The sequence below is a fragment of the Rhineura floridana genome, chromosome 3 (genome assembly GCF_030035675.1).
Source record: "Rhineura floridana isolate rRhiFlo1 chromosome 3, rRhiFlo1.hap2, whole genome shotgun sequence".
NCBI classification, from domain to species: domain Eukaryota; kingdom Metazoa; phylum Chordata; class Lepidosauria; order Squamata; family Rhineuridae; genus Rhineura; species Rhineura floridana.
This window is the reverse complement of record NC_084482.1, coordinates 190964823-190979501: the sequence shown is the minus strand read 5'-3', so window position 1 is coordinate 190979501 and position 14679 is coordinate 190964823. Positions and strand designations below refer to the sequence as shown.

Sequence of the window (14679 nt, the reverse complement as noted above, 5' to 3'; positions counted from 1 at the left end):
TAGTGGCATCACCATCTAATTGTGAATTCCTGCGCCAACTGTGCATTGTGCAAAAAAGGACTTTCTTTTGTTTGTCCTGAACTTACTGCTGCTAATCAAGACTGGCACACAAGGTGGTTGCACATATCTAGCTATGAATTCTGCATATTTGAAGGCAATAAAGGCATTTGGCGTGAAACACACACTCCCCCATTTGGTTGTTATTTTTTTCTGTTGCTTATTCCTGCAGACCTAATGCCAGTGAATCTGTAATGTGGTTTCATTAATGATTAATAGACCCTACCAAACCTGGTTCTCTGATGTCATGATTTTTAAATTCCTTGTTGTGGGGAAGAGGGGGAGGGCAGAGGAATGGGCATGATAGGTTGCATTTAACTAAGTCCCACTTTGGGAAGACCAACTGAAATTAATGAACCTAAGTTAGTCATGTCCATTAAATTCAAGGGGTCTACTCTGAATAGGACTGGCGCAGAATACCATCCAATGCTTATAAGGTACCCTGGCCCTATAAAGTTAGGTGGCACAACCAGTAGTGTAGAGACAAATTCAGAAGTGCAGGGTCCCTTCATGTTAGCCACAGCCATGTACCCCGCCTTTTTTGCTGTGGGGTTGAGAATGCAATCCTTGTCAATGCCTTCTCCCACAACAGACATTCCTAGGAGTCAATAAGCATGAAAAGGGAGACTGTTAGCTACTGAGAAGAGTCTCCTCAGTGGCTGACTCACCTCCTTTCACTCTGATGGCTCTGAAAGGACAAGGAATGTTACAAGTCTCTTCTTAGTGGCCACCACACTCTCCTTTCATGATGATTGGTTTGTAGAATGCTGGAGACAGAGGGACCCTGTTCCCAAAAAAGTAAGGGGCCTTAGACACACACCCCGAGACCCCAGAAAACTACACCCCTGGGCACAACTCTTGGGGGGGGGAGGGAAGTAGGAGGGAAGTATGATGATTAATGTTATTTTCCTTTATCAGTTGCTTTATACAATAAAAAAGACTCAAAGCAACTTGACAAATAAAAATATACAGCTCTAATTTTCTTCTGCGGGGATGAACACAGCCATTCACTCATAGGAAAAGAAAACAAGCAGCTATATTCTGAGTGCTGCTGCTGCTGGATGCTTCTTGTAAGGAAGGAAGGAAGGAAGGAAGGAAGGAAGGAAGGAAGGAAGGAAGGAAGGAAGGCCAGCAGGGATGTTAAGTACTGCTGCAGTATCTGGCTCATTCATTTTGGTGGCATCAGCTCTCTCCTGAGCAGAAGCTGTCAGGAGGACTGGGGGGCGGGGAGGGTGCCTGTCCATCTGTCAGCTCAGGGGATGGCAGCTGCCAGAACGAGCGAAGCACTGAATGTTAGTGGCAGTTCCCCCCACCCTCCCTGCCCACCCAAAACAGCAGGCTTGCAGCAGGTGTGTAGCCGTGGCTTGGAGCATGGAGGCATGTAAGACAATCTCACGGATTTTAGATTGAACTTTTAATTTATACGCCAGCTTTCCACAAAAGAAATTGTGTTCAAAGGTGGCTGGGAATTATGGATGGCATGGAGAAAGTGGACAGGGAGAAAACCTCTCTCATAATACTAGAACTCGTGGACAACCAATGAAGCTGAATGTTGGACGATTCAGGACAGACAAAAGAAGGTACTTCTTCACATGGTGCGTAGTTAAACTACGGAATTCACTCCCATAGGAGGTAGTGAGGGCCATCACCTTGGGTGGCTTTAAAAGAGGATTAGGCAAATTCATGGAGGAGAAGGCTATGAATGGCTACTAGCCACAATGGCTATGCTCTCCCCCCACTGTCAGAAGCAGCAGGCCTCTGAATACCAGTTGCTGGGAGATGCAGGCAAGGACAGGCTGTGGCATGCGAGTTCTGCTTGCAGGCTGATAACGGGCATTGGACTGACCACTGTGAGGACAGGAGGCTGGATTAGATGGGCCTTTGGTCTGATCCAGCAGGGCTCATCTTCTGTTCGTATGTATCGTATACAAGGTAAACAAACATATTAAAAAATCAATAAGTATTTCAAGAACAACAGCAACAATACATTTCTAACACAGGATCAATGTTTCAATGGTATCTCGATAACCATGCATTAAAAACATTTTTCTAAACCAAAAACCAAAATCTCTGTACAGTATAGCTATTAAAATCTAACTATACAGAAACATCATCAGCAGTCAGCCAAGTAATGGGAGTTTGGTGTGTGGGGAGGATCCAATGAATTGATTTGGTAACCTGCCTCATACCTAATTTACTTTCGCCATACACACATGCACACACTCTATTGCCTGGAGTAATACTGCACACCATGCACCCACCCCTGCTCACATCAGGGGCATTCTCAAATATCAACCCTCCCTTCCCCAGGCTAAAAAGATAGCTGGCTGTGCAGCTGCTGCTACCTACAGACTGACTGCAGGCAGGGATGGAGGCATGACTCCCTTCTCTAGAGGTGAGCAGAGGCCACGGAGACGTAGGGCGATGGCTCACAAGATGTACCCTCTTGAAGGCAGCAAGCCTATGTAACACACATACTGAGGAGTTAAGCCTCACTGAACGTAGCGGAGCTTGCCTTCAAGTAAACATGAATAAGATTGTGCTGTCAGATTGCAAGATGGACATGGGCCCCCACACAAAGCCCCTGAAGCTGCCCCACATAGTAAAAGCACATGGGTTGCACGTGCAAAAACACATAGACAAAGACAAAGCAATCCACAACCCCCATCCACCATGCTGGTTTTTAATGGAGTGGTGGTGTCAACCTCTGCCCAGCTTGAGCAGTCTTCTCCAGTGAAGAAATACCCTAACAGCAGGCAGAAGCTGCCGGTGGTATTACTATGATTATTTATTAAATTTATATTCCAGCAGAAACCCCTAAAACAGGCGTTTGGGGGTGGGGAGGGGACAGGACTGGGCTGGCACAGGATCCCCTGGATCCTAAATACACATCAGCAATGGGCTCAGTCTGGGCTTCTTTGCTGCACTAGCATGGTCGCTGGCACAGTGAAGGGGCATTTTCACCCCTGCCCCTCCCACTATCTGGCTCCCCTGCCCCTCTCTGGTCAGCACAAGTGCCGGGGCTATGGAAGTAGCACTAGCTGTGCTGTTCCATCAAGCCCTGCTGCTGCCAGTCAGGGGTTAGGATTGCACCCGTAATCCCCTTTCATGGATTGAATGAAGGGGCCCTCAAGGGTGACCTTGGGCAGTTTCCAGCTAAAGAGATGTGCCAACGCAAGGGCTAATGCAACAGGATTTTCCCGTTCCTCCTCACCCCCCAACTGTCCCCAAATCTACTCTGGAGGGTTGGGGGAAAACCCAGAACAGATTTAAGGGGCATACAGGGAGAGGAGACAGGAAGAGCATTCTGTCACGAAGGAGAAACCCTTGCGCCGACAGAACGGTCTGCTGAGCGCTGCATTGAATAAAAACCCATGAATCCTCCATCTGAAGGCGTCCTCTGCCTGAAGGGATAGCCAGTCCAAGTTCAGGTTTAAAGACAAAGGAGCCTAAGAGCAGGGGCCTCGAACTTGCCGCTGGATAGCAGTCTGAGCAGGCACACAGATCATCAGGTCGCTATCTTCCTCACTTGGGTGGGATGTACTGTCAATGTAAATTATAGGAACTATTTCTAACTATGCACCTGCATATAAATTAGCATGTGCACATGTGATGCAAATATGTGGCCACCCTAGTCTTAACCCCTCCAGTAGCACCCTAGTTGTACACTTACTCCTGGTACAAGGCAGCTTCCTATGGAGTTGGGAGGGGGAGGCACATGGATGCCTCTTTTTTGTGCTCTTGCTTCTGAACGTGACATATAGGTAATATAATTCAGTGGGAGTCCTTGGTGGGTCCCAGAGATTTCAGCGGGTTACCTGGGGAGAAGGTAGTTTCTAAGGTATGATGATCCTAAACTTATGGCAGTACACACACCCCTCACAACCACTTTGATCACCTTAAGATTCTTGACAGGCACAGCAGGGTCAGAGAAGAAGCTTTGGCGGAAAGTGATCTCAATGCCAGCCTCTTTGACTCGCTCCTCCAGGTCATCCAAGGTCTATGGGAATACAGAAGGAGGCACCGTGATGACAAAGAAATAGGTGTTGGTAGGGCAATGGTTCAGTGTATGAGTAATGTTAAAGTAGGTGACGATAGTGACACTTCAGGATTAGGGTTAAACAAAATCAGATGTGTGCACTCTGTGCTTCTGCAATTTCACTTAGACAGGACATTTGGTATCCAACAGACAATGCAGCTTCCTAAGAATTTCAGTTTTTATTTTTTATAAAGTTTCTAGCCCCTGCAGCTGTAGGATAACAACTAATAAAATTTCAGAAACTTTTTCTGGAAGGTCAGCACTGTTTTACTGGACAGGGGTTCTGCACAACTCCTTGCCTCTTGCCATGGCAAGCAAAACAAAAACAAATTATCCAACATATGCAAAAATAGGTGACAGCTTAATTTGCATAACACAGTCAGATCACAGAATTTGACTCAATTACAGGTTAAGTTGTTGTTGTTATGTGCCTCCAAGTCAACGGCGACGTATGGTGACCCTATGAATCAGTGACTTCCAAGAGCATCTGTTGTGAACCACCCTGTTCAGATCTTGTACGTTCAGGTCTGTGGCTTCCTTTATGGAATCAGTCCATCTCTTGTTTGGCCTTCCTCTTTTTCTACTCCCTTCTGTTTTTCCCAGCATTATTATCTTTTTAAAATGCTCTCTTTTTTAAAGAAAAGAAAAAGCAACCACAAGTGCCCCCAAAATGGATAGGACCTACAGCATAGCAGGGTTTTTAAAAAACCAAAACCATTTTCTTCCTGCATTGATTTAACAAGAACCACCCTCTAGCTACTTGCCCTCAACTGTGCTATATGCGTCTGATGAGTAACAGCCTGTTGGCAAGTAGAGGCCTACTCATGGGCAAGGCGCGGGAGGCAAGAGACAGGTACAACTCGACAGCTGAGAAAGTAAGGGAGAGGTCAAAGAGAAAGGAATTTGCTGGTGATCCTTTATCAAGTGAAAGATAGCTGGGAGTCTATGAAGGAAATGTTGAGGGTGAGTAGCTCCATTTTCCGTGGCTGGGACTATGTCCCAATCCAGCTTGCTCACACTGAGTGATCATCTAACACAGGGATGGGAAAACTGCTGCCTTCCAGATGTCGCTGGACTCCAACTCCCATCAGTCCCAGCCAGCATGGCCAATAAGCAGGGACAATGGGGGTTGTAGTCCGGCAACATCTGGATGGCTGTAGATTCCCCACCCCTGGTCTAATACAATGTTTAGTGCACCCAATGCCATTTGATTTAAGTCCATGGAAACCAATGGCTTTGTTGTTCACTGCCCTGAATCTATTGTATAACGGGTGGCATACAAATGTTTTAAATAAGTAAGTAAGGGCCCCAATCTGGATGGGGATTGTTCTCTGTTCTTTCAAAATAAAAATGGTTAGTTTAAGCATCTTTTTAATAAACATGTGAATAATGTAACATGGGATTCTGGCCCTAAAGGTGCTTAAATCTGTGTTCCATTGTGACCCTAGTTTAAATACTAATACTCCTAATACAGATTCCCACAATTCTGTAAGAGTCATGAAATGTTTCTCTTACCAGCCATGCTCTGCATTTACCAACTCCGCTATAGCCACACAAAATTTCTAAATGGCTCTGGTTAAGAACTGAGATTAGACAAAAGACTAAGAAAGGTTTCAGCAGAAAGACAATTGCTCGGCCCTCAGCAAGCCAGTGGAAATGTACCACAATGAAACATGGAAGGCTGTAGCCTATTTGCCTATCACTGTCCACACAAAAATAGCTTCATTTGCTTTACATTTGCATTAATGTGATGGACACATCATCGGGACACAGCTGGTGGACATGCTCCACTTGCTTGTTGGTGCCATTTGCGCAATTTCCTTGTCTGAAACTAGAAGGCAGTAATTCTTCATAGGACATCTTGGAGAGAAACAGCACTCAGCAGAGATCTTAGATGACATTTATTAAGATTCAGTAGGAAAAAGAGACCAAGACATACACTTTATGCCAGAGAGAGCACTCTGGAGGCATACTCACAACATCCTTGCCTCTTCCTGTTTTCATTTCCCGCACATCTCTCCTATCCGATTCCTTCTTTCTCCCCTCAGCTGTCTGACTTTAGACTCTACGCTCCTTGAGCCAGACACTTGTCTTCCCCAGCCTTCAGGGACGGCATCAGAGCGCAGCGGGCCCCTGCCCCTGTGCGCACACTAAATAAACCCGGCCACACCACCTCTTGCATCGCTGCATCAGCATGCATGCCTGGGAGGCATAATGCGCAACCAGGCATATTTGAGGGTGTGCTGGTTGCACATAGGTGGGGGTGGTGTTGCCTGGGAGAGTGACGCTCCAGCTCCTTGATCTGTACCACCATCTGGTCATGATTTGCGATCACGCCCCACGCCCCAGTGGTGGCAGGGATCTGCAGCAGGAGCACCACCCTCCCAGCCCTAGGTGCCCTTGGCCAGTGCCTGACCTGGTTGCCCACTAGCACCGGGCCTAACCACCTTATCCTGTAATTAACAGCGTGCATAATAAATATAATCCATATTGATTTGACTGTACTCATTAAGGATAATATTTTCAAGATATCCTGATCATGATAAGGACCAGAAATTGAAAGAAAGATGAAAGCTTCAGGATTCTAATATCATGGGACAACTCATGGATTTTGAGTTGCCCATTTCTGTGTAGGACCAAGGGATGATTGTTATGGCTGAAGGAAATGTCATATCCAATGAGGATTAAGATTCTTAAAAAGACATTACTTTTTAGTTGTGTTTTAGATTAGATTGATTAAAGAAGAAGAGCTCAGCCTTAAGGTTGTGAGTTCACTTCAGGGAAGGGGTCTTTGTGCTGTGAAACACATACACTTAAATAGCCTGCTGAAGTTTGGGAATTCACAAGATGAGTTCAGGTAGATAAATAACCCCTTAAAATAGCCTTTCCCAATCTGGTGCCCTCCAGATATTTTGGAGCACAGCTCCTATCAGCCCCAACCAGCATGGAGAGTTGCTGCCAGCCAGAGTAAGCAGTAGGGAATAGATGAGCCCTGACTCAGTATAATGTAGATTTATATGTTAATCGTGTTTAACAGATTGCAGCCCATTTCTTTGGCACCACAGAACTTAAAGGGGACCCTTGAGAATCAATGTTGTCCTTGGTCAATGCTAGAATCGATCAAATCTTGGGGGCTGTATATTGCAAGGAGACTTGATAAACCTCATGTATTGTTCTTGGGCTAGGACTGGCATCCGGGGCATTGCTGGGGTTAGCCCAGGGGATCTGAGCCTTGGCTCTTTTGTAACAAGTCCCTTCCACCCTCTTTTTTCAAACTTACAAACTTTTTTTAAAAAACCTTGCTTATAGGGCACCTAGGCGCCCTGCAAAGTACAATGTTGTTGGGGCCCCAGCCACCCACCGTTTTAATTTCTCAGGAGCACACGCAATTTTTCTTCATAGTTACATTATGGGCCTGTGCCCAGAGACCTTTTAAGTACCTAGCAGTGCACCTGCCTGGCATCATGGTGATATATAATCAGGGCTGGGATTGGGGCCTGGCTGCTAGAAGTCACAGAATGCCTGAAAGGTTATAGCTGGATGTTTCTGCACAGGATTGGGGCTCCATACCGAGGTGAACACCTCTGTGGTCTGTTGAATGGTGGCGATCTTGGTCCAGCTCCACTTCTTGAAGAGCTGCACGCGCGTAGGGTTGTGCAGTGTGGCCGAAGGGTGCGTCCGGAAGAAGGTGGGGAAGCGCTGGCGGTTGGAGAGGGCTGGAGAGCTGGAGCCGTACGACAGCTGCAAGGAAGAAGAAGATTATGATGATAGAGGCATAGCTAAAAAGACCAACATGCCAACACCGGCCTCATCTAGCTCTGGTAGTATCAAGGTTTCCTAGCCACCCACCCTTCACTCAAGCATGTAAATCTGGCTTCATCACACCACCAACACTCTGGCCTTATCCCTCAAATTCAAGAGCCTGCTCCAGTCTGCTCCCAGATTTGTTTTCTAGAGGTGCTCTGGCTAAGACACTGGGCACTTTCTGGGGCCCCTCCAGACTGGTGTTTATTGCAGGTGTATTTTGCAACATGTTCTTGACACAATAAGAGAGCACTAGTGGTGAGTTTATTCTGCTCCAGCTTGTTCTGCGATGCTTCCCCAATGCTACCACATTACTGCTGTCCAGAGGGGCTACAGCACAACAAAAGCGGGACAAAAATAAACCAGAACACTTGTGCTACAAAAAGTTATGGGACTTTAGCAGGAAGTTACAGGATATGCGCTAATTGGAAATGACGCAGTGTAACCACCCCAAAATGTCTGCAGGTGCAAACAGTATCGAATGTGTGATGGCCCAGATAGCAACATGAATATAAGTCATCATGGATGTGCAACAGAAAGGATGTCTGGGGAGTCCCCCAGATGATCTCTTTATTGCGCATTGACACTGATTTGTTGGTGAGGAGGTCAAATGACATTGCATCAAAGCAAGTGCTATTCCATACTTGCCAATGCATTTTCCTGTCACTTTCCTTATTGCAAAAAGTCTAATCTTTTGGGGAAGCAGGTTTGTTGCACAAGACCTCCCAAGTGAATCCCACCTGAAAACAGACACAGTCTGGAAGCCCCCATTGTGGTTCTCAGGTAGGTTTAACCGGAAAACTTTCTCCCACGATCCCAGGCCAAGCCGTGCTAGCTCAGTGTTGAGAGCAATATGCTCAGAGGCATTCTCCTCAAGTATTTCAGGGCTGGAAACTGGTTGCTGAGCTGAACCCTGGTTCACCTTAAGACCTTCTCCCATAACGTCCACAACCACCGCACACACAAAGCAAAAGGTGCTCACCACAATGAGGTTCCACATACGCGCAGCCTCAGCCACCAGGGTGGAAACACTGCTGCAGCCTGGCATAAGGATGATCTTGATGGGATCATTGTAGAGGAGCTCGTAGAGGAATTTGGTGGCCACTCCAGGTTCACACTATGTGCAGTAGGGTGGACAGAGCACAAATCCTGTCACAAAGGTGCTGATGTATTCCTAACCTGCACTCCCCACACACTCAGAACAAACCCAGGAGACACTTGGAGAAAGGTTGAAGGCAACTGCTGCTGAATCAGTTATTTAATTCAAACCGGATCACATACTAGACATTGTACGTAACACAGCAGCAGGATGTGGTTGTTGTCCAAAGGAGCTGCAATTGAATCAGATAGGAGCAGGCACAGAAGGTTAGCGCTTTGTATGTTAGTAGCGAAGATGGGAGGTAGCCATGGAAATTTGGATAAGGTGACATAGCATGGGATGAAAAAGGCTCTGCTAGCAAAATGGATCTTGAAGAGGAAGCTCGATGAACGGAGAGGAGAAAGGCCTGAGGGACTGTGATGCAATCATAGAGCTTGCATGCAGAAGGTCCCAAGTTCAATCCCCGGCATCTCCAGGTAGGGTTTTAAAAGGCTCCTGTTGGAGACCTTGGAGAGCAGCTGTCTGTCAGAACAGACAATACTGAATGAGCCAGACCAATGGATTGGCTCAGTATAAGGCCGTTTCCTATGTTCCTGGGTGTGCAACTTAAGTAGAATTAATCTGCAGACTGGCACTCTCAGCCTTGGGCCCAACGGTGTTTCCTATATTTCCATCCGAAGGATGATAAGAGGAAGACGAGGTGGCAAAGGGGAATCAAATGCAGATAAGCAGTCCACTCTCAAGTGGACTGCTGCCCTTTGGTGATCCCCACCCTATGAAAAGCAAAAACATTTGGAGAAGTCTCCGCTGCTTAACCCAGGCTTAAGAAACAAGGCCAACAGCTGTGGACCAGAGTCCTTGGTCTGGTGCAGGAGTGGGGAGAGAAGGTTCTTTTTAAACAGGGAGTCAACAGACAGGCAGATCTGATCTGCCCTGAGCAATGGAGGTGCTGTGCTAGAGTTGGAGGGCGGGGACAGAACCATCACTCGGAAGAAAAGACAAAGCTGGATCCTGCACAAGGTCTGAACAGTGGTGGGCAGTTGATGGCCTGGGCTCCTCCTCTCTTAAGTCCTGTATTAGATTGATTCAGTCACCTTTATGTCACCAATATGCAGAAAGAAACTTGGGACAAGAGCAAACGCAAGCGGGGTCATTATATAACCAAGGATGGGTTTTCTTGCTGGGATAAGCCAAAGGGCCCATCTAGTCTAGCACTCTTCCTGCCCTCCTCCCCATTAATGGCCAGCAGCCAGGTTGCTCCTGCACCCTCGATTCTACTGGCAAGACATAATGGGAGACAACCCTCCACTCTCATTGGTCTCAAGCAACTGATATTGGAAATACGCTGTCTCTGAACATGGAAGCTCCATTCTTTGAGATAACAAACAGAACATGGGACCTGCTGGCTTTCCGAACAGTAGGTCGGCATGCTAGTGCCAAAATACAGCTGCCAATATACCCTCTACCTCCAAGTGACTGAACAGGCAACAAATGCCCTTTCCCCTCTGTATAGCTGTTCCCACACTCCCCATCTGACCTCTACCCTGCCCTGCCCTCTCTCTCTCTGGACAAATGTGTCAGCCATCCCACCCTCTACTTCTCCCCACCACTGCCGCCCATCCGGCTTCTGGCCTTTTGCCTCCACCGCAAGGGGATGATGAATTATTCAGGGCATTGCCGCCCGGGAAAGAGGATCAGTTTCCATGGCAACCCCATCGGCAGGCGCTGCCACGGCAACCTGTCAGCGCCAGGGAGTGGGGCTTCAATGGGGAGGGAACAAAAGGGAATGCAGGGTGTGTGTGGGGGGGTGACGGAGAAGCACGCAGGGTAGCAAAAGAGGGGGAGTGAGAGAAAAAGAAGAACCAGCACGGCAGGGACTGGGAAGCGGGGAGGGGTGTTGGATGCACGTGCGTGGGAGGAGGGACACACAACGAGAGAGAGAGAGAGAGAGAGAGAGACTGATGGATAAGAGGGGCGGATGGGTGGCTGTGATCAGGGTCTGGGAAAGAGTGGCTGAGAACAAGGGGGTGGGTGGAGAGGAGACAGACTTTGCTTTGGGGTAAATAGAAAGTCGGGGACTTATGGGAGACGGATGTCTACAGCCGCGGATAGCAGGGGACATGGAAGCAATACATAGATTGGGGCATGAGCGTGGGCACAGCCAGACAGAGAGTGGGAGGGCGCTTGTGTTTGTGGAGGGCGGAGAAGGAGGAGGCACAGAATCTGAATCAGTTTGCCAAAGTTAGTACATGGGACTATGGCCATGTTCCCCCTCCACTGTTGGAGACAGTATGTCTCTGAATACCAGTTGCTGAGAATCACAAGTAGGGAGAGTAGCTGTTGCACTCAGATCTTGCTTGCGGGCTTCCCATAAGCATCTGGTAGGCTACTATGAGACCAGGATGCTGGACTAGGTGGGCCCTTGGCCTGATTTCTTCTTATCTTCTAAACATGAAGTGCAAACTCAATTTGCTGCAATATGGGCCTTCTTGGAAACCATGTGTGCACACATGCGAGCGCACACACACACACACACGGCCACCTTTACTCTTCACCGTGCCCAGGGCAATGCAACCGATCCACAGGCATGTGCCACTGGGAAGGCAAAAGGTAAGTATCCCAGCAAATAACCCAGCAAAAAGTGGGCAAGGTGCTTGGCTTCACTTCCCAATCCAGGGAGGGGAAAAGGTGGCCTAATTTATCGCAACATGTGAAACAAAGAGCTACATTTCAATTGCCTTTCCAGTACTACTGATGAAAGCCAACAGTCATTCCAGCTTGGCAACAAGAGACATGGCTTGCTCCCAGGCAATGCTTGGCTGTGAGGATACCCTAGAAGGCTTAAGCCATACGGTGAGAGCTGTTCTATTCCCCCCACTCTGCCAATTTCTCTTCCCATTTTGGGCCCATGGTACATTTTGATAAGTCAGCCACAATGGATGCTCCAATCCTGAAATTCAATGAACATAAATTGCAGACGTGTGAAGGTGTGGGAACACATTAGACCGGAATCGGATGGGTTGTCTGCGGGTATGAACACATGTATTGGAAATCAAAAAGGATTTGAGCCTCAAGAAAGGCACAAGCATGTACAATGGGGAACCCAAGCACCGTTAGGAAGGGCGGGTATCTCAATGGTACAGCATCTGCTTTGCATGCGGAAGGTGCCAGGTTCAAGTCCTGGCACTTCCAGAAAGGACTGGGAACGTCCCCTGTCTGAAACTCTGGAGAGCCACTGCTAGTCAGTGTAGACAGAGCTGAGCTCAAGACACCAGTGGTCTGACTCAGTATAAGGAAGTTTCCTAGGGTGCAAAAGCAAGCACAATTGCACAAGAGGTAGAGTGAATGAATACACAAAGCATGAATGTGCAATGGAAAAAAAAATAAACTGGAGATCATGCGGCAAGAATTTGGCTGTATAAATGCCATGCTGGTTGTCTGCAGAATCAAATTTGAAAGAACTCTGGTCACTTTTGCATTACACCCTTACCTAAATAGCACAGCCTCTTTCGCACAGGACACTATTTAGAATATTACAGTATATATAAATTAACAAGTAAACAGCTGGGAGGGGCATACTTGACAAGGCTGGCCACTTCTCTAGGCCCAGATCTGTCTGCAACCATATTTGCAGTTGAAGGGTGGGGGACTCTGGAACACGTTCCCAGTTGAGGCAGGCAAGACCCTTAGAGGCTCTTGCACAGTTTGTGTGCTAGGATGCTGGAGTGCCTCCTCGTCTTGCACACTCCTCCAACTCAGTCTCATACTGGCTGTGCTTCACACATACACAGACACTTTCTTCCCCACGGTTTCATAAAATCCTGGAGCACCAGGAGTGGGAAAATGTGTTTATGACTTTGGCTTGAAAGTGAACTCTAGGAGAGAAAGAGCTGTCACGGTAAAAAAAAGTGGGACTCCCCAACTGTCCCCCCCCCGAAGTTCCTAGTAGAATTTCACCAGTGTCCCTCTAGGCCAGTGTTCTTCGACCTTGAGGTCCCTGGATGTTTTTGGACTGCACCTCCCAGGTTAGTCAGTGGCAGGAGTGATAGGAATTGCAGTCCAACAGCATCTGGCGACCCACGGCTGAAGAACACTGCTCTAGGCCAACAACCCTGGAAAAGGCATTCAATCAAGTTCATGACTCTAGGAAGAGTCAAAGAGGAACCAAATGCAGATGAACGTGTTCTGGGTAAAGGCTGTAGAGTAAAGGCTGTTCAGTGGCAGAGCATCTGCTTTCCATGCAGAAGGTCCCAGGTTCAGTCCCTGCCATATCCAGGTGGGGCTGGGGCAGACCTGGGTCTGAAACCCTGGAGAACTGCTGCCCATCAGTGTAGACAGAACTGAGACAGATGGACCAAGGGTCTGACCTACAGCTTGTTATGTTCTCTCCCAAATGGAGCACTGCCTTTAAGAATATAAGAAGAGCTCTGCTGGATCAGGCCAGCGGCCCATCTAGTCCATCATCCTGTTCTCACAGCAGCCAGTCAGGTGCCCATGGGAAGCCCACAAGCAGGACCGGAGCGCAACAGCCACTCTCCCCTCTTGTAGGTTCCAGCAACGGGTAGTCAGAAGCAGACTGCCTCCAACTGTGGAGACAGAGCATAGCCATCATGGCTAGTAGCCTTTGATACCCTTTTCCTCCATGGATTTGTCTAATCCTCTTTTAAAGCTGTCCAAGTTGGTAACCATCATTGCCTCCTCTGGGAGTGACTTCCATAGCTTAACTATGCGCTTTGTGAAGAAGTGCTTTCTTTTGTCTGTCCTGAATCTTCCAGCATTCAACTTCATTGCATGTCTACAAGTGCTAGTATTATGACAGAGGGAGAAAAACTTCTTTCTGTCCACTCTCACCATCCCATGCATGATTTTATAAACTTCTGTCATGACACCCCTATGATCCTGACCCCATAACAACTATCCACATAGGCTGGTGGCCTTTACTGATGACTGTCTCCCTCATCCCACCTTCCACTCCTAGGTCAGCATCAAGACCTCTCATTTGGATCCCCAGTCTCAAAGACAATGGCCCACTAAAACCATCAAAGCAACTCTTACTCCAAACCTTAGGAACATAGGAAACTGCTTTAAACCAAGCCAGACTCTTGGTCCATCCGACACAGTATGTATTTATTGATTGATTGGTTGGTTGGTTGGTTGATTGATTGCATTTGTATACTGCCCCATAGCCAAAGCTCTCTGGGCGGTGCACAACAGTTAAAAACATTAAAAACAAATATACACATTTAAAAACACATTTTTTAAAAAAGCAATTTAAAACACATGCTAAAATGCCTGGGAGAAGAGGAAAGTATTGTCTGTTCTGATGGACAGCAGCTCTCCAGGGTTTCAAACACAGTCTTTCTCCAGCCCTACCTGGAGATGCCGGGATTGAACCTGGGACCTTCTGCGTGCAAAGTAGATGCTCTACCACTGAGCTACGTCCCTTCCCAAATCTGGTCCATACTGCCAGTGGGAAAGCACCACACACAAACAACGCTTCCTACAGCCCTAGCACTAAACTCCATTGGCACCAATAGTTCTAATGGTGCTCTTCGGGATCACACTGCTCAAAGCCGTACAGTGCCATCCCTACAGGCACATCATTCTCCTGACAGAAGCTAGATCCTTAATATCCCCAGCTTCTCCTCCTCTTCCTCGCATTAAAAACATGTCCTTTTTG

General features: G+C 47.5%; 1 protein-coding gene across 3 annotated transcripts in view; it reads right to left on the bottom strand.

Moving 5' to 3' along the window:
* The window catches only part of GABBR1 (gamma-aminobutyric acid type B receptor subunit 1), a 47862-nt gene that overhangs the window by 31606 nt on the left and 1577 nt on the right, over positions 1-14679 (bottom strand). For all 3 annotated transcript variants that reach the window (XM_061618967.1, XM_061618965.1, XM_061618966.1), the window contains exons 2-4: positions 8883-9017; positions 7667-7837; positions 3956-4057 (exon numbers count right to left, since the gene is read on the bottom strand). In XM_061618967.1, coding sequence (XP_061474951.1) covers positions 3956-4057; positions 7667-7837; positions 8883-9017 — 408 coding nt within the window. The remainder of the gene's footprint in view (positions 1-3955; positions 4058-7666; positions 7838-8882; positions 9018-14679) is intronic.